At 35.8% G+C, this 20072-nt stretch overlaps 1 protein-coding gene across 1 annotated transcript in view; it reads right to left on the bottom strand.

The window, feature by feature from the left end:
- LOC136034570 (rac GTPase-activating protein 1-like) overlaps positions 1-20072 on the bottom strand; it is an 84755-nt gene that overhangs the window by 51797 nt on the left and 12886 nt on the right. The window contains exons 3-4 of the mRNA XM_065715813.1: positions 11083-11248; positions 5254-5408 (exon numbers count right to left, since the gene is read on the bottom strand). Coding sequence (XP_065571885.1) covers positions 5254-5408; positions 11083-11248 — 321 coding nt within the window. The remainder of the gene's footprint in view (positions 1-5253; positions 5409-11082; positions 11249-20072) is intronic.

Genomic DNA, 20072 nt, shown 5'->3' with positions numbered 1-20072 from the left:
TTGTCTTCATGTAATCTACGATGACATTGAAGAACTATGGGGCCACTGCATACTTGGCACAACCCTTTCGTGATTTAAAAGAACGGGCAGCGCTGGCCGTTTACTTGCACATGGCTCTCCGTCCCATGGTGCAGCGCCTTGAGAAGTCTGCAATATTTCTCGGGTAGGCCAGCCAACTATAGAATCCACCAAAGAGCTTCTTGATCGACTGGGTCAAATGCAACAAGGAAGTTGACAAAGGCAATAAATGCTTTCTGTCAGAACTCTCTGGTCTTCTAATATTTGTCGAATCGTGAATCGTGAAGAGTTACAAGAGCCTCGTAAATTAGAGTAACAGTAGTGAATAACAATGAAAACCCATAGAAAGCAATAGAATATTTCCTTAAGATTTCATAGGCGACAAAACTGAGATATACTTGAAAGACTATAGCCTGTTCCATATGAGACCTAGCATTAAGGATTAATAAAAACCTGAACTTCAAGTTTTATGTTCACTCTCAAATATACAATTTTGCAGCAATCCTTCATCTGTGACTTGCACCCAGGGGACATGATATATTAATAAATGGATTTACTAATTACGCTTCTATACATTCACCGAGCAAGAAATATGAAATTGCTGATAACTTTTTCTTAGAGAACAATATAAGCTTGCCTAAAAAATGAAAATGTTCCTTTTTCCAACTATTCTCTACAAATTCTCAATGTATTTTTGATCTAAAAGTAACCTAAGACAACTTTCAACAAGAGCTAAGAGCTTATATGGCACTTGTCATGAGGCCGGAAGAGCCAAGAGATCATATGGTATGAGCTCTAGCAAAATTCTAAGAATCAATAGACTGATTTAAAAAGAAAATCAGAGGCTTAGTAACGGTTAGGATTTAAAATAAAAGCTCTGAGTCACGAAATCCTTCTAAATATCAAAATTCATTAAGATCCGACCACCCACTCGTAAGTTCTAAATTTCTCCACTCTAAACGTTTTCCAATATTTCCGGTTTCCCCCTAAAACTCCCCTCAATGTAAACAGATATAGTCCGGATTTGAAATAAGAGATCTGAGACAAGAGTTCCTTCTAAATATCAAATTTCATTAAGATCCGGTCACCCGTTCTCAAGTTAAAAATACCTCAATTTTTCTAATTTTTCCAAATTAACACCCCCGGCTCCCCCAAAGAGAAAAGATCCGTTCCGAATCTGTCAATCACGTATGTTTAATTTGTGCTTATTCTTCCCATCAAGTTTCATCTCGAACTCTCCACTCTAAGCATTTCCCAAGATTTCTGGTTTCCAATGTTTCTGTTTCCCCCTCGAGCCTCCTATGTTCTCGGATCGGATTCGAATTGAAAATAGAGTATCTGAGAAATAAGATCCTTCTCTATATCAAGTTTCATTAAGATCCGATCACCCAATCGTAAGATAAAGATACTTTAGTCCTCCCGTTTTCCAAGAATTCTGGTTCCCCCCTCAAACTCGGCCCAATGTCAACAGATCTGGCAGGGATTTAAAATAAGAACTCTAAAGCACAAGATCCTTCTAAATATCAAATTTCATTAAGATATGATCACCCATCTGTAAGTTACAAACACATCATTTTTTTCTAATTTTCCCATATTACTCCCCCCCCCCAAACTCCACCAATGAGAGCGGATCCGGTCCGGTTATGTCCGTCACGTATCTTGGAATTGTACTTATTCGCCCCACTAAGTTTCATTCTGATCTCTCTGCTTCAAGTGTTTTCCAAGATTTCCAGTCCCCCCTCCCAGTGACACTGGATTAGTTCTGGATTTAAAATAAAGATCTGAGTTACGAGGTCCTTCTAGATATGAAATTTCATGAAGATCCGACCACTCCTTCATAAGTTAAAATACCTCTTTTTTCTAATTTTCCTGAATTAACTCTATCCCCAACCCCCCCAGAGAGAGGGGATCCGTTCCGGTTATGTCAATCACGTATCTAGGACTTGTGCTTATTTTTCCCACCAAGTTTTATCCCGATCCCTAAACTCTAAGCGTTTTCCAAGATGTTAGGTCCCCCCCAACTCCTCCCAATGTCACCGGATCCGGTCGGGACTTAAAATACGAGCTCTGAGACACGATATCCTTCCAAATATCAAATATCATTAAGATCCGATCACTCTTTCATAAATTAAAAATACTTCGTTTTTTCTAATTTTTCAGAATCAACCCCCACCACTCCAACTCCCCCAAAGAGAGCAGATCCGTTTCGGTTATGTCAATCACGTATCTAGGACTTGTGCTTATTTTTACCACCAAGTTTCATCCCGATCCCTCCACTCTAAGCGTTTTCCAAGATTTTAGGTCCCCCCCCCCAACTCCCCACAATCTCACCGGATCCGGTCAGGATTTAAAATAAGAGCTCTGAGACACAATATCCTTCCAAACATCAAATTTCATTAAGATCTGATCACTCCTTCGTAAGTTCAAAATAACCCTTTTTTCTGATTTTTCAGAATTACCCCCCCCCAGCTCCTCCGAACAGAGCAGATTCGTTCCGGTTGAGTCAACCACATATCTAGGATTTTGCTTATTTTTCCCACCAAGTTTCACCCCAATCCCTCCACTCTAAGTGTTTTCTAAGATTCCCCCCAATGTCGCCAGATCTTGTCAGGATTTAAAATAAGAGCTCTGAGACACGATATCCTTCCAAAAATCAAATTTAATTAAGATCCGATCACCCGTTCGTCAGTCAAAAATATCTGTTTTTCTATTTTCTTCCAAATCAACTGGCCCCACACTCCCCGCCCCCCAGATGGTCAAATCAGGGAAACGACTATTTCTAATTTAATCTGGTCCGGTCCCTGATAGGCCTGCCAAATTTCATCGTTCTAGCTTATCTGGAAGTGCCTAAACTAGCAAAACCGAGACAGACAGACCGAAAGAGCGACCGACAGATATTTGCGATCGCTATATGTCACTTGGGTAATACCAAGTCCCATAAAAATATACGTCAGCGGATCGAAAATCAGAATTTCAACATAGTCTTGGAAGCAGTTCTTAAGGTCCCTCGTGCTTGAAATCCATGGTTCTTGAGGAGTTTATGGTGCAGGAAACTAGAAATATTGTTTTGTCTTTAAAGAATTCTTCAGCAGGTGTTGACCAAACTTCTGCTGAAGTAATTAAACATATCCTTCCATCGATTATCATCCCAATTTACCGTTTGATTAACAGGTCATTTCAACTAGGAATATTTCCCCAACGTCTTAAATTAGCGCGTCTGATAGCTCTCTTTAAAGGAGGTGACCGTGAGGATCCTGGGAACTACAGGCCAATCTCTCTTGTCAGTGTTGTATAAGATATTTGAAAGGGCAAAGCTCAAACTTCTGGTGAGACTTCTTGAAGCCAAATTTTTCTTTCCATCAGCATCAGTTTGGGTTTCGAGCAAAGTATTTTTCTTGATGTAAAGACAGCTTTTGACAGACTAATACACAAGATGCTCATTGGTAAACTTTCTCATCTTGGTGTACGTGGGGAAGCATTGACTTGATTCTCGTCATACCTAACCGACAAATCTACCGCCACGGAAGTTACAGACAAAAAGTTCCAATTGAATGCAGAGTACCCAAAGGTTCTATTCTTTGGCCAACCCTCTTCCTCATCTATGTGAACGATCTCTAGCGACTTTTTAACACCCTAATTAACACTGCTTGCTGTGGATTGTGTCACAAATCCTACTCTCAGACTATGTTGGTGTTCACATCTGATAGTCGAGAAGAATTGATAGCGTTTGCAGATGACACTACTTTAGGTGCTGCAGCTTCGGATGAATCATCCCCTATTCTAAAGCTTCAAGCAGTGACTGAGAAGATACTCTTTTGGTTTGACCCAAATCAACTAGCTTTAAATGTAAAACAGTCGTACCTTCTTATTTTTCCTCGTAAAGGTGTGAGCTGCCCCACAATTACTGAGCTTCTTACACCAAGAGGCTCCATAAGTCGCCCCCCGGATCGATATATGCGATTCCTGGGAGTTCTTTTGGATAAAAATTTATCGTTTAAGCGGCATATTCGAATAATAAGAGTGAAAATTTCCGCGGGCTTGGAATCATCCGAAGATTAAAGCGTTTATTTCCTTTTCCTATCATCCGTCTTTTATACTTCTCTTTCATTTACCCTTATATATGTTACTGTTCGTCTTTGTGGATGTCCACATTTCCCTCGGTACTTGCTCCTATTCACCATTTTCATGAGAAAGCGGCAAGAACTCTCCAGTCGGCTACACACACTCCTGCTGACCTCCTTAAGATTAAAGATATTTATGTTTTATCTCTATCTTCGTCGACATATCAATACTTCCAGGGAGATCTCCCATGTTGTTTTTTGGGACTGCTCAAACTAGTAGGGGAAGTAAATTTGTATATATTTTGAAACTGGGAGGATGTGATGATTCCAGCTACTCCCTCGGTTCATTCAGACTTCGGTCTGGCCGTGACAGTGGGGCGTGCTCGGAACATGGTTCCCGCTGAGATCCGGCAGTCACAAACACTTGGCTCCTTTAAGAGACAGATGAAAAGTTTCTTAGTAAAGGTTTCTTATTAAAAGTTTCTTATGGTTTAATATTTTTTTTTTGGTTGTTGTTTTGTTGGCGTTGGATCCTCGATGACGCAGAGAATTTTAATTTGTATTTTATTGTCGAGTGATGTGAGGGTCACTGTTTCGTGGGGACTGCCGGTGAGTTGATTTCTTTTTCTCATAGATTTATTTTTAGATGTTGTTTACTATATTTATGCCAAATTTTATCATTCTTTATTTATTGTATGTCGTTTCCCAAATAACGGGCCATTGAGCGCTTTGGGATGTTGTTTTTGTTATTGTTATTTTATGGAAATAAATAGAAATTGAACTAAAAAATGAAAAAAAAAATATCGTCTTACGCTGAAGCATTACAACCACAGGAATGTAGAAAATAAAACAACATAAACTTGCACTCTGACATAAACCTTATGAAGACTTCAAATAAAGTAGAATATATTTGACATTAGCAAGTTGAACACAGACACATCTAGACTTGAAAATAATGGGTGCTTATTACGTCTGACCATAATTCAAAGAAATAAGAGACGGGACTTCAAGACGTCTATTGTCTTGTTGGGATGCTAGTGGCTAAATTCTATATAAAGGATTCCATACAATTTCTATTGCATTAAAACTGACTATTTATTATTGAACTCCAGACTTGAATAACACTTAAATAATTATTTCGTCAGCACAGAACGTTAACAACAAATTGGCTTACCTTCCTTGTCTTGCTTCTGGATCGACGTTTCTTAGAGGCTGATTCATCTTTATCCCCACTTTTGCGTCTTTTTCCTTGTCGTGATGCTCTTGGAGCAGAAAAATCTAAATCTTCTTCGGTTTTGTCGAAACTAATGTCATCATCCAAGAAAGATGCTAAAATTATAATTATTTTCCTATGAAATATGATTTACCTAGGAATATGCATTTGGATGAATAGGAGGGTAGTAGTTATAATCAGGACAATGGGAAATGAAAAAATCAATATATCAGGGCAATTTCCAATTTTCCTAACAAATGTTGACTAGTGGCATGCTTCAGAGCTATTAGGGGGAGGGGGTGTTAATTATAATCAGGGTAATGCACAGTCAGATAATCAGGGTAAGTTTAATCTTATCGTTATAAATATTATGCACCCAGTAGCATGCTTCGAGACCATCAGTGATATGGTAAAGTGTAATCAGGGCATTAAGCATTCAGACAATCACAGAAATTATAAAATTTTTCTACTAATATCATATACCCAGTAGTATACTTTAAGACCATCAAGATGATCCCTAATACACGATTCAAACAAATAAGATGACACATTTGGATATTTTCAAACAAGAAAAAATTTGCCATTTACCGAATAATGAATAATTTATCACAGATAGCACTCGTTTAAGAAATGAGCGATATTGTTAATCTATGAATCCTGTGATGTATTTATATATCGATAATATGCACTGACTTAAGATTTAAACAATACATCATAAATTTATATATATATATATATATATATATATATATATATATATATATATATATATATATATATATATATATATATATATATATATATATATATATACTATATTAAATAAAAAAAAAACAAGTTTTTTTTATCTGAAAGTAAGGAGCGACATTAGAACTTAAAGCGATCAGAAATTACCCTGTATATGAAAGGGGCTGCTCTCTCTTCAACGCTTCGCTCTTTACGCTAAAGTTTGACTTTTGCTCTCAACTCTACTTTTTGAAACAGTAAGAACTTTAGCGTAAAGAGCAGGGCATTGAAGAGGGAACAGCCCCTTTCATAAATGGGGTTAAGTTTTAATGTCGCTCCTTCCTTTCAGTTAAAAATAACTTCTTTTTTTTTATTTAACTTCTGAACGTTTTTTAGCTAATCCATGTTTTAATTTCGGCTCTCCGCAGATGAATAATTAAAGCGAAATTTGCATATTTATTTATTTGGCTAAATGCTTTTCCCATAGTTTTGATCGAATGATTTTGAGAAAAAGGGGGGAGAGGAGGCCCAGTGGCCCTCCATTTTTTTGGGTACTTAAAAAGACAACTAGAACTTTTAGTTTTTACGAACGTTTTCATTAGTAAAAGATATACGTAAATTACGAACTAGCTGACGTAACAAACTTCTATATTCGTATGTTTTTATTACGTATATGAGAGGGTTTGCCCACTCGTCAATACCTCACTCTATACATTAAAGCTTAAATTTTGTCCCCTGAATCACAAAGGCCGTAGAATAAATAGTTGAAATTACTAAAAATACTTTAGCGTAAAGAATGAGGTATTAGGAGGAGGTGAATCCCTTATGTGCGTAATATTTTCTGTTCGTTTTAAGTTTTAATGCTACTCCTTACTTTCAGCTGAAAAAACTTTTTCATATTTATTTTTTCATTGTTTTTTTAAATGATTCTAGAAAATGCTGCGCTCCCTTAACGAAAACCTTCTTCTCCCATGACAAATTCCCCCATGGAAAGTTTCCCCCAAATAACCCTCTCTTCTCAACCCCTCCTTTCAACCAAAAAATCCCCCTGAAAACGTCTGTACACTTCCCAATAACCATTACTATATGCAAACACTGGTCAAAGTTTGTAACTTGCAGCCCCTCCCACGGGGACTGTGGGGAGTAAGTCGTCCCCAAAGACATAGTTATACAGTTTTTTGACTATGCTGAATAAAATGGCTATCTAAGAATTTTGATCCGACGACTTTGGGAAAAATGAGCGTGGGAGGGAGCCTAGATACCTCCAATTTTTTGTCACTTAAAGAGGGCACTAGAACTTTTCATTTCCGTTCGAATGAGCCCTCTCGCGAAATTCTAGGACCACTGGGTGGACACGATCACCCCTGGAAAAAAAATAAACACGCATCCGTGATTTGTCTTCTGGCAAAAAATACAAAATTCGACATTTTTGTAGATAAGAGCTTGAAACTTGTACAATAGGGTTCTCTGATACGCTGAATCTGATGGTGTGATTTTCTTTAAGATTCTATGACTTTTAGGGGGTGCTTCCCCCTATTTTCTAAAATAGGGCAAGTATTCTCAAGCTCGTAGCTTTTGATGGGTAAGACTAAACTTGATGAAACTTATATACATTTAAAATCAGCATTAAAATGCGATCCTTTTGATGTAACTATTGGTATAAAAAAAACTATTGTTATATATATATAACGCACAATATATCATTAAGCAATAAACTATATTATAAAGCAAAATATCATAAGTATAATATTAAGTAGCATTATAATAAAGGACCTTTAAAGTTGTGCATTGGCAAACTTTTTATACAGCAGTTTCATTGAGGCAAAAGTCTTTTGCTACAGTCGAATCACCAGGGGGCTTAAAGACGCGTATTCAATATTAATAAAATGAACTCAGAAAGCAGTAAAAAAAATATAGAAGATAGATTTTACTGTTTATCTGTGGTGACTTGCCAATATTACGAAAAAAAGCTATGAGAGCTCTGAGACACGATATCCTTCCAAATATCAAATTTCATTAAGATCCGATCACTCCTTCGTAAGTTAAAAATACTAATTTTATTAGTTGTATCTATTCAATCGTTTTTAAATGGTTACTAAAATGATTTTGTAAAAAAAAAAAAAAAAAAAAAAAAAAAAAAAAAAAAACCAAGAGAGACTAATTGATCACAGAGAATAAATGAATTTTCGAGATTCATGGAGGATACCAACTAGAGGCAGGTTTTACGTACCTTATATGAATTAAGAAGGGGTAGCAAGATATATAAAAAAAAAAATTAAGGCTAAAAATAAAATTTAATTGAATTAATACTAATCTAATGAGAAAATTCTGATTATATGTACTGCATGGACTCGGTTGACCAATATTATGAGGAAAATACTATATTTTGAGATTTTCCAATAGAAAATAGAGGCAACCCTGGTTCTAATTTATAATGATGGCATACTCATCAAGCTGATGCATTTATTAATACTGAAAATGATAGATATTACTCAATGCTTTCAGAAGTATTCAAACAAGTAAGAAAGTGAGCAAAAAAGGAAACGTAATAAGTGAAAAAAGAAAAAGAAAATTAGACGAAGGAGACAAAAAAGAACATGGCAGCTAGAAGCAATCAAAAAAGTGCAAAAACATTCAAATAAGGGAGAGAGGAACAAAGAAGAAAATATAATAAGTGTAACAAAAACAAGAAAACAAATCAGAAATAGCAGACAAAAATGTCCCTGGCGATCACATAAAATTGTGCTATTTGGTGTCTATAGTATTCTAAAAGGATGTTTTACGCAGAAATAATCATTCCAAACCATTCCTGGTTGTCTACGTTTTTTTAAGGACTTTTCTAAGGACGTTTTAAGATTGCATAAAGAGGGTCTTGCTCCAATCGCAAGTTCGGACGTTTAAAATAGATGCTGACTAGGTTAGGAGGGTAATTCTCTACTAAAGAGATTAAAGTTTTAAATCAAACTTGCGACGTGAAAACTAGTTTGAATTACATCAGAACGCAAAAAAAGAACTGTGGCCTTTGATTATATCATAGAGAAGGCCTATTCATTAATAATGAATAATTCCAAAACACCTCTCAACATTCCTGATAACTACTTATTTTCACCATGTTAAGGTACTAAATAAATGATTGTAAACACCAACTCCAATACTATTACTGCCACTGGCAACCCCAAGTTCCACAATACCACCTGACGCCTATACAATCCAAAACCATCCGAGATTCTTAGCTATACCTCAAGGTAAATAAATGCTATAGACGAGATTAATATTGCTGCGATAGAAAATGAGGTTAGTAGTTGGAGTCATCAGGAGTCAAGCTAGGCTATGTGCCATCCTCATTTGTACGTTATTTTGATGGTCTTTGTCCTAAGGAACACGGTAACGGCTATGGGAGACCATGGTATCAAATGGGAAGATAAAACTCTCATGGAGTTATATTATGCAGATAATTTGTATATCCTAGATATAATGTCAAAGAAATAATTGAATTCTGGGACGTTTAGAGAGTTTGGGGTTAAAGAGTAGACTTGAAAATTAACGTTAATGAATTATTAACGTATACTAAGATTAGAATGTTGGAAGCCACAGAGATGACAGTAGTCAAGTATTGCTCTGAAACGTTGGGCACTTAGAAAGCCTGTGTTTTCAAATGTTTTTTAAATGTTTTTCAGATAAATTGTCAAAAATAGCTTTAGGATCTCGTTTGAATGATAGTATATCAAACAATAAGCTGGATGACAGATAGGGCTTCTCCGGCTATAATGAGAGAAAGGTCAAAATGCCTAGGCCAAAGTCTTATGGACAAAGGATGAGACATTGCCAAAGATTCTACTTTTGGACCATCCATCTGGGGCCAAGCGGGAAGCAGGTCAACAGGGTGGAAAGGGGTCATAAGAGAGGAGTTAAAGGAAATTCAAAACTTATGGGAAGAGGTAGAGGTTGAAGTTTTGATCCCATCTATATGGGGTAGAGGAGGAGGGTGCGCAGTTGTGTTAGCCTCAAGTGGCTTAATGGCACAGCGACTTGCTAGCAGTCTTATTCATAATGTGTAGTACTAATTTATGCTTATTACTACTTATTAATTATATATATATACATATATATATATATATATATATATATATATATATATATATGTATATATATATATATATATATATATATATATATATATATATATATATATATATACATATATATATATATAAACATATATATATATATACATATATATATATGTATATATACATATACATATATATATATATATATATATATATATATATATATATATATATATATATATATATATATATATATATATATATTACTTATAATATATAATTTACTATAATACAAAATACTATCATAATATTTTAGTATTATATAGAATATCTTATATTCCTTTTAATATTATATATGTTACATATATATTATTTATATTACTAATTATTTATATTACTACTTATTTATAATAAGTAAAACTTATTTATAATAAGTAAAAAATAGGCCCGATAGAGGAGAATATCTGACATTCTGCAATATCTCTAACTAAATAATCTAACTACCGCAAGTGCTAAGAATAGGAAGATTTTTTTACACAAACTTAGTAGGTGTACTAACAAAAGAAAATTGGACAAGAGTATAATCTTCGAAATAATACTCTAAAGATTTCAAAAGAATATTCACCTTATTTCTTTGACGTTACTTTTTACCTAGTAAGCTCAAGGGATTATACCGTTTTAAAAAATGCTTTTAATCTATTTAGATCGTAAATATCGTACTGTTTAAAAGTTTGGATCGTAAAGCACACCAACTTTTTTGAGCAAGCGCTGAATGTGCTACTGTTAATTTTTAGCAAGAAAATACAGCCTAAATTTCCCCAAAAAAACTTTTCTACGGTATATATCTTTTTTTAGTTCATTTCCTGTTAAATATAGATTAGATTTTAGTCAGATTGAAAAAAAACCTTATTTTTGACACACAATGTTTAGGTTACACTAATAACGGTTACTTGGAGCATGTGCTATTTGATGGACGCCCCCTAATGTTATATACCTGTAGAGCTTAGTTCGTTGATTGGGTCAAGCCTGTCCAGTCTTGATGGTGATCCGTCTCGTCCATCAGTTTTGAACTGAACAAATGTAAGCTTTTCTCTAGTTTCAGGATCAAAACGGTTCTGATCGTTTACTAATATTTCGGCCAAAATTCGTAGCTTTTCCTCCTACAAAGAAGAAGAAGAAGAATTAAAAGAATTAACGAAACCACAAGTGAGATGAACAGAGGTAAATATAAGCGCAAATTCAGCTCTGATTGCCACAACTTTGATTCAAAGAGAACTTCTTGATCACAGGTATACACGGCCGAAATTTCAAGGAGGGGGGAGAGATCAAAGTACCTCTCCGGAGGTTGAATACTTAAAAATGAAGTTTGTTTTAGGCACAAATATCAGATCTTCTACTGTTTTGTAAGCTGATGGTTCTTAAAAGCTTTTGAACAAAAGCTGATCCCCCTATGTTTGGATGCAGGAGGGCGTACACAGATGGGGGCTCAGGATCTGTCCGTCCTCCAAGAGTCCGAACTTTCCAAATTTCTGGGTACTAATTTATTGCCCCTTCACCTAGAACAAATGCTGCGTAGGTGGCTGTTGGGGCGTGATTATAATAAATTATTCTTTCATTTACACATACTCGAATACTGAATTACAAAAAGACTTTTTAGTAGGTGACTGAGACAGAAAATAATACCAATATGAAAATATTTATTAATCACTTATTTTTCAGATAGAAGCTATAGAAAAAATAGAGAAATCACCTGACATTGTCATGCGTAAAATTTGGATTTTGTTTTTATGTTTTATGTAAATAAAGCAAATAAGTATCTTGAATTAACCCTTATAGAAATTTGAACAGTTTAATTAGCAGAACTCGACCCACTCTTATTTATAGACAGAAAATACACATCCTACTCAAACTAAAATTATAATAGAATGCGCATGCACACTACTATAACTGCAACTTGGAAACTAATAGTGTAAGATACATATTTGAGTTTGTCACCATATCACATGTTCCATAGTAAATATAAGCTTTAATACCAGAAAAACTATACACAGTGCTTTTAACATTGAACTTCAAATATTCGCTTAAGCCAGTTGACTACATTCATAATAAAATAGTTTGGATTAAACCTACCCCCCCCCCTCTTTTCTGTGTGATGCTAAGTTTAATACATCTTTTGTTGAATGAAGTCAGAAAGAAAACATCTATATTGCGCCGGATCTGATTGTGTTCAGAGTTGCGTTTCTATCAAGATTGAATATTGAATAAAGATTAATTGCACAAAGAATGCCGTTCAACGCTTTCCATTCCCATTGTCTCAGGCATTGCCGATACTATTACAACTACGACTGCTACTAACAAGTAACAGCAGCACCAAGCCACCTAAGACCAACACAGCTACGCTGACTACTCCTTCGCCCTTACATCCTCCCAAGAAGTTTCAATTCCTCTTAGATAAATCCTTAAAACACCCTCTCACTCCAATCGAGGACATAGTTTTCTTCGTTCGACCTTAGATGGTTGGCCGACAAGGGCGATCTCTGGCAATCTGTCACCCGCAGAACGTGTCCAGGCCACCTCAACCTTTTTTCTTATTATAGCCCAAGAAAGCGCGACTAAACCACATTTTCATAAAGCTTAGTATTCAAGATACTGTCAGTCAGACGGGTACCCAAAACTATTCGTATCAGATTTATCTGGAACACATCTAAAAATCCTCCCTCGTCTTTCGGACCACCCATACATAAGAATCATTCTTGACCACTTTGATCACTGTAGCTTCCAATATTCTAATGTTAGTTCGCAGACTATTAATCCTATTTCCCCAAACCTTTTTAAACTACGAAAAAACACCCTTGGCCTTGCCTATTGTACTTTAAACATTTTCACTTCACCCATCGTCTTTACTAATAATACTAACTAGCTAAGTGAAGCTGTCCACTTGACAGATCGTCTCGTTACTCATCACCACCTCTTCGCCTTCACTTATTTTCTAGGCGTAGCGACTTAAGTCTTCTTAACATAAATTTTCAAACACATTCTCGCGCCCTGAACTCCCAAAACCTCCACAAATTCATTCATTTTTATCTAAGATGCTCAAATGATCGTCATAATTTGAGGAAGTTTTACTTCCCCGTTTGATTCCGTCTTTTCTATAGCCTTTGCTGTGGTCCTTAGGACAAAGATTATCATATCATCAATATAGACGGGGATAGAACACGACTCCTGATTTAATACGAAACCAGCTATTAGCCTCTTTTCCTACCTTAACCGCAGCAATGCTATTCTTGTACATAGCCGTAATCCCTTTCACCTATTATTTATATTATCTATTAGCCGTTATTTAAAATTAGCTAGTAGTCGGGGCTTAATTCAAAATTAACGTTGTAGAATACGAGGATTAAAGGGGCTAAATAAACGAGCCACTGGCAATGCCCGTCTTTATTACTTTTTTTTTTGTGAATGATGGGCTTTAAGAAGCAATTGCAGGATGACCAATCTCTAGATTTGTCCAAGATTTCTTTTGCGAATTTGGAAAGTATAATATTGAAAACATTGGAAGATAGTTTGTCGAAATTTTTGTCGATGGTAAGAGAAAATTCAAGAGCTTTTGCTGAGAATTTGAGATTTCTTATTGACCTCAATAAAAGCATGAAAGGCTTGAAAGTAAGAATTTTGAAATTGGAAACCCTAACTCGAGAATAGGTTAAAGAAGCTGGTGTTTAAAAGCTAAAAGTCGAGAGAAAGCCAAATGCTATTTCCAAATACCAAAGTCACTTTTCGGCTGACCCCATCCCCCTTGATAAAGCCCTGTTAATTTATTTTCTCTTTGATTGATCTTGCGATGTGTCATAGGTTCTATGTTGAAATGGATTTTAAAGTTTCGACTTGATGGAATTCAGTTTCGCCAGAGATAGAACAATAGAAGAGTAAATATAAATGTCAGGTCAACTAATAAGTATAAACTAATAACTATATAACTAATAACTGTCAGGTCAACAGGTCAACTATAAATGTCAACTAAACATCAGACGCTGACAGTTTAAATCTCCAAATGCTTCTGACGGATGAAAGCATTAACTTAAAGTTACAGCCTTAACTTAACTAACCTAATTAACTTAAAGTTACAGCTAGATATTACGGGACAAGCTCTTACAAAGGTAGAAAGCAAGGATAAAGATAGAAATATGCTCGTTTGCAATATTTCGGCTAAGGAAAATAACGATGAGAAGACCCTTTTTGAAAATATCTAAAGGCCTGGAAATGATAAACCCAAGAAAGATGTACCTGAAAAAAAAAATATCTAAGGAAATGAAACTATGGATCCTAAAGAATGCTCAAAACTTTAGTGATAAAAATTCTAAAACCAATCAAATATTTTTGTTTATCTGACTGCGTTCCGCTTCCCGTGCGAGAAACTGTAAGAAATTATTTGCATTCCCAGATAAGCTATGTAAATGTGATATTCTAGGAATTGAAGCAAGGGTTACTAAATCTGTTCCACCTGTTTTAAAATGGTTCGTGGCGACAGACTGCAAGTAAGGAGCCACTCGGCCAATAGTAAACGAAGCTCTAAAAAGGAATTTTGATAAAAATTGATATATCAAAAGAATTAGCTTCTTATATTGATTCCAAATATATAGAATTCACTAAGCTTAACATTACCCATCAAAAGCTACGAGCCTGAGAAAATTTGCCCGATTTTCAGAAAAGGAACTCACCTGAAACGTCAAGCGATCTTACTGAAAATTAAATAAAAAAACAAGTTTTTTAAATGAAAGTAAGGAGCGACATTAAAACTTAAAACGAACAGAAATTACTCCGTATATGAAAGGGGCTTTTCCTTCTCAACGCTCCGCTGTTTACGCTAAAGTTTGACTCTTTCTCTTAACTCTACATTTTAAAACAGTAAAAAACTTGAGCGTAAAGAGCGGGGCGTTGAGAAGGAAAAGCCCCTTTAATATACGGAGTAATTTCTGTTCGTTTTAAGTTTTAATGTCGCTCCTTACTTTCATTTAAAAAACTTGTTTTTTTTTTATTTAATTTCTGAACGTTTTTGAATCAATGTATGTTTTGATTTTGGCTCTCCGCAGAGGAATAATTAAAACGAAATTTGTATATATTTTTTTTTTTTGCTAAATGGCTTTCTCATAATTTTGAGAAAAAAAGAGCGGGGGAGGAAGCCTAGTTGCCTTCCGATTTTCGGCTAATTAAAAAGGCAACTAGAACTTTTAATTTTTTACGAATCTTTTTATAAGTAAAAGATATACGTAACTTATAAATTAGCTTACGTAAAGAAATTTTTTATTCTCATGTTTTTATTACATATATGAGGGGGTTCACCCCCTCGTCAGTACCTCGCTCTTTACACTAAAGCTTAAATTTTGTCCCAATTCATTAAGAATGACCCCTGAATCCCAAAAGCCGCGGAATAAATAGTTGCAATTACTAAAAATACTTTAGCGTAAAGAGCGAGGTATTAGGAGAAGGTGAGCCCCTCATTTGGGTAATAATTTCTGTTCGTTTTAAGTTTTAATGCTGCTGCTTACTTCCAGCTGAAAAAAAAACTTTTTCATATTTATTTTTCCATTGTTTTTTTTTAAGTAATGCTAGTAAATCCTGCCCTCCCTTCATGGAAATTTTCTTCCCCCTTGACAAATTCCTCGATGGAAAGTTTCCTCAGCATACCCCCTCTTCTCAACCCCTGCCTCCAACCAAAAAATCCTCCTGAAAATGCCTGTACACTTCCCAATAACCATTACTATATGTAAGCACTGCTTGAACTTGAAATAACCCCTCCCACGGGGACTGTGGGGGAGTAAGTCGTCCCCAAAGACATAGTTATACGGTTTTTCGACTACGCTGAATAAAATGGCTATCTCAGAATTTTGATCCGTTGACTTTGGGAAAATAATTAGCGTGGGAGGTGGCCTAGGTGCCCTCCAATTTTTTTGGTCACTTAAAAAGGGCACTAGAACTTTTCATTTCCGTTGGAATGAGCCCTCTCGCAACATTCTAGGACAACTGGGTCGATACGATCACCCCTGGGAAAAAAACAAACAAACAAATAAACACGCATCCGTGATCTGCCTTCTGGCAAAAAATATAAAATTCCAAGTTTTGTAGATAGGAGCTTGAAACTTATACAGTAGGGTTCTCTGATACGCTGAATCTGATGGTGTGATTTTCGTTAAGCTTCTACGACTTTTAGGGGGTGTTTCCCCCTATTTTCTAAAATAACGCAAATTTTCTTAGGCTCGTAACTTTTGATGGGTAAGATGACTAAACTTGATGAAAATTATATATTTAAAATCAGCATTAAAATGCGATTCTTTTGATGTAGCTATTGGTACCAAAATTCCATTTTTTAGAATTTTGGTTACTATTGAGCCGGGTCGCTCCTTACTACAGTTCGTTACCACGAACTGTTTGATCACACCATCAGATTTGGCATATCAAATAACCCTACTGTAGAGGTTTCAAGCTCCTGTCTAACAAAATGTGGAATTTTGTTATTTGTGTGGAATTTCTACTTGCTGGCTTGTCTGTTGTTACAGATCTAGCGCAATGGCAGGCATATGGAATAGATTGTTATACCGTTTAATAATAAAATTTAAAATACGAGCATAAGAAGTGTTTCTTTTTTTGTTTCCCTCTTTTTATGTGAGTTTAATTTATTACTTATCTATATCAAGTATCCTGCTTTTTTAATTATTTTCTTAATTTTTTTGCCTGTTCTCCTTTTTCATTTTATTATAATCTGCTCACGGTGATGGGAAGCTAATTTTGTACCAATTACTGTCAATGTGTTATATTTGCTTCTATCATACTGAAAAAAAACCTCGTAATAGAAAAAAGTATTTTCAGAGGTTTTCAGCTCAAGATGAAGATCGGCTGGATATTTAAACCTATTTTTTTATTTTTTTTTTGTTTTCCATCTTTAAATAGTCAAATGAAACGACTACATTTTTGGACTACAGAGCATTAAATAGTAGCCATATTTCTTGCATGATTTTTTGAAGGAGTAGCTAACAGATATTTGAGGAATTTCTAAAAACATTTCTTGAGGAAAATAATCCATAGAACCAGTATTAAAAGTACTGTTTTTTCATGCTAGTCGAAAACAGAAAAAGAGGAGGGGGAGGGTAATTGGTAGATCTATATGAGATATTTTTTAATGTAACAAAAGTAAGGATTTAATGATTTGAGATGTTGAAATGATATTTGAGTTGTGTGATAGAAGTGAGTGATAGAATAAATATGATCTTGCTGATTGTAGAGTATCGGCCGCCTTTGTGTAATGTGCAAGGGTTTTGATTACAATATGATTCATTGTTAGGTGCCCATAATCAACCACACCATCCTTTTTTCGTTATGGAGATTTTAACATTGATTTAATCCGATGTATTTTAACATAAAATAAGGGGTTAAAATTTTTGAACACAACGTTTTTACATGACTTACTACCCACTTGTTTAGTACCATCAAGAATTTGTGATAACAGTGCTACTATTATTGATAAAATTTTTACTGGTGAAAATTGCTTAGATACCTACATCATTTTGAATATGTATAACCTGTTGCCACCGACGGAAAAGTGGGGTAGCAAAGTAGCAATGCTACTTGACAGTTTTTAAATTTGTTGGCAGGTGAAAATACCAGTGCTTCCACTATCCCCGAATTTTTGAGGATATTCCCAATAATATCTGTTTTCTCCAAAAAAATCGGTTCCCCAAAAAATCACCAGTTCAGGGTTTCCCCCGCTAGCAATTTATCACTAGCGATTTCCAAAGTTTTTGTCTCAATCACTTACTACACATCAAAACCCGGAAAGAGATGATTGTTAATTAAACACCAAATAGATACCTTAGGACAAATCTATTCGCTACTAAACGGCCACCACCATTTGCTATTATTGCCAACAAGATGACATCTAATAGGCGAACGGTCCAGATTGCTGGCATTGTTTCTTTCCTTGCAGGACGTCTTGATTCTTTCTTTGTCGACTTGCACGTCGTTAGTGGGCATACAGGATTAGACATCGCACACACTCTGCTCGAACCTTTGAAGGATCACTCTCTGACGGTAGAAGATATCACGCAGCAGCTGTGGTGCGATGGATGGACAATATTTCACGCTTTATATGCCTACTCATCTTGACGCTTATTGGTCTTCGTGATTCTTCCAGGTATAAATTTAACTGGGGTCCAGCGCATCGCACTAAATTGGCTGAAGGAGATGCACAAAAGTCGTCACAGTGGGTCTCAGATTTTTGTGACCTCATATCCACTGGTAACAAAAAGACAATTACGAAAAAAGTTTGGAGCAATGATAACCTTTGCCGAGACAAAAGGTTTCAGGTTTAAAGAAGGTATCCTTCTTTACCTCAACCAGGTTTGATGCATACTCAGCACGAGTTTCCCGAATTTTAAGGGATAACTACCCCCTAATTACTTCCTTAATTCTTGAAAACGGCGTCTTCCTTATCAACAGATCGTATATATCATAGTGTTCCCATAATTTTACGGCCCTGATGTCGCGATCGAAGCGTTCGGTAATTGATGAAGATGTGGTTTCCGACTTGGGAGATTATGCAGGAATGGCTAGAGAGGCGGTAGCTGCAACTTCTCGGAGACTTTGCAACTTCTTAGATAAACTATTGAATAATCTCAATTCACACTTTTTCGTTGCCACAAATAGGTACAACCCACATGAAGACTGGACTGCCATTATGGGGAATATATCTGAAACCAGCTCGGTTGAATGTACGATCGAAAAATCTGATTAACTTGGATACTTGGTCGATCTTGCAAATTCAGGAGGTTTTCCAAATTTTTCAAGAAGTCAGGTTCTCGACCACTACAAAATATGATTAGAGCATGTTTCTAGCGTAAATGAAGACCCTAAGGATTTTTCTCTCAGTGTACTGCAAAGACATTACTGATTTGCTGAGTAGCCAGCACTGTTTGATGGCATTCCCGAATTTCTTCAGCTCTTATTGTGCTGTATGTGCAAGACATCATGCGAGTCTGTTGTCGAGAGTATGGGCAGTATGGTGGACACACTTGTTCGTGGCCGTAGTGATAGTTCCGCCCCAGTACGCAGTGAGTTAGTTACCCAGTGACAGGGCCCCCTATTAATGAAGCGGCCTTGGACGTTCACTTCGGTTCACAGAAGTGAGCCATTTCTTCAGCACAACCGATCGTGCTGATAAACTGAAACTTCGTCACATTAGTGAAGTATTACACCGCATTGACTCAGAAAAGCCCCGTGTTCCGCTTGCTTTATGAATACCATGATGTCCTATATTCTCAATAAAACTATTATACAATCCTTTAATACTTCAAGACGAAGATGTTGGTAATCCTAGAAATTGGTATCAAATTTAATTAGTACATTGGAATGACTTTAGGGAAGTAACGCACTGTTCCGCTTTGCGAGTGAGCTCTCACTCTGCTGCTTTTTAAAACTTGTTCAGACTAAAAGCTCATTGAATTTCAACGTCGCTATGTGAAAATTTTCTTTTAAACCATCGTTATCCTTGGTTCTTGTGGTCAGATTTTTACTTAATTGACTTCTCTTCAAATGAAAGGGAATGTTTGTCAAAGTCTTGGAAAATGGCCAGGTTCTCGCAAAACTGTTAATTCGTCAGATACAAAAGGATCTAAAAAGGACTGGTAGCTATCAATGTGTACATACACTTAAAGCAGATAATGCGAAAGCTGGAATGTGGAAGATTAGTATCCTAAGCCAGCCGCACTACAACGTAGCAACATTTCTCTGTTTCTTTCGGGGAATAGATTTGGACAAAGCTAATATTACAGCTTCATAATGCATGTGACTGCCAGCCTGCCATCAATATTGTACTCCCAGAAAATCAAATGGTGGCTTTTACAGTTATAGTACGGTGATCAACGAGTATCAAGCACGCAGTAGGATATGCATTATTTCATAACACCAATGTCATTGGACTGTACAAATCCATCC

Source organism: Artemia franciscana, chromosome 13 (assembly GCF_032884065.1).
Source record: "Artemia franciscana chromosome 13, ASM3288406v1, whole genome shotgun sequence".
Classification (NCBI taxonomy): domain Eukaryota; kingdom Metazoa; phylum Arthropoda; class Branchiopoda; order Anostraca; family Artemiidae; genus Artemia; species Artemia franciscana.
Note: the sequence above shows the minus strand (reverse complement) of the source record. Positions and strands in the feature narration are given on the sequence as shown.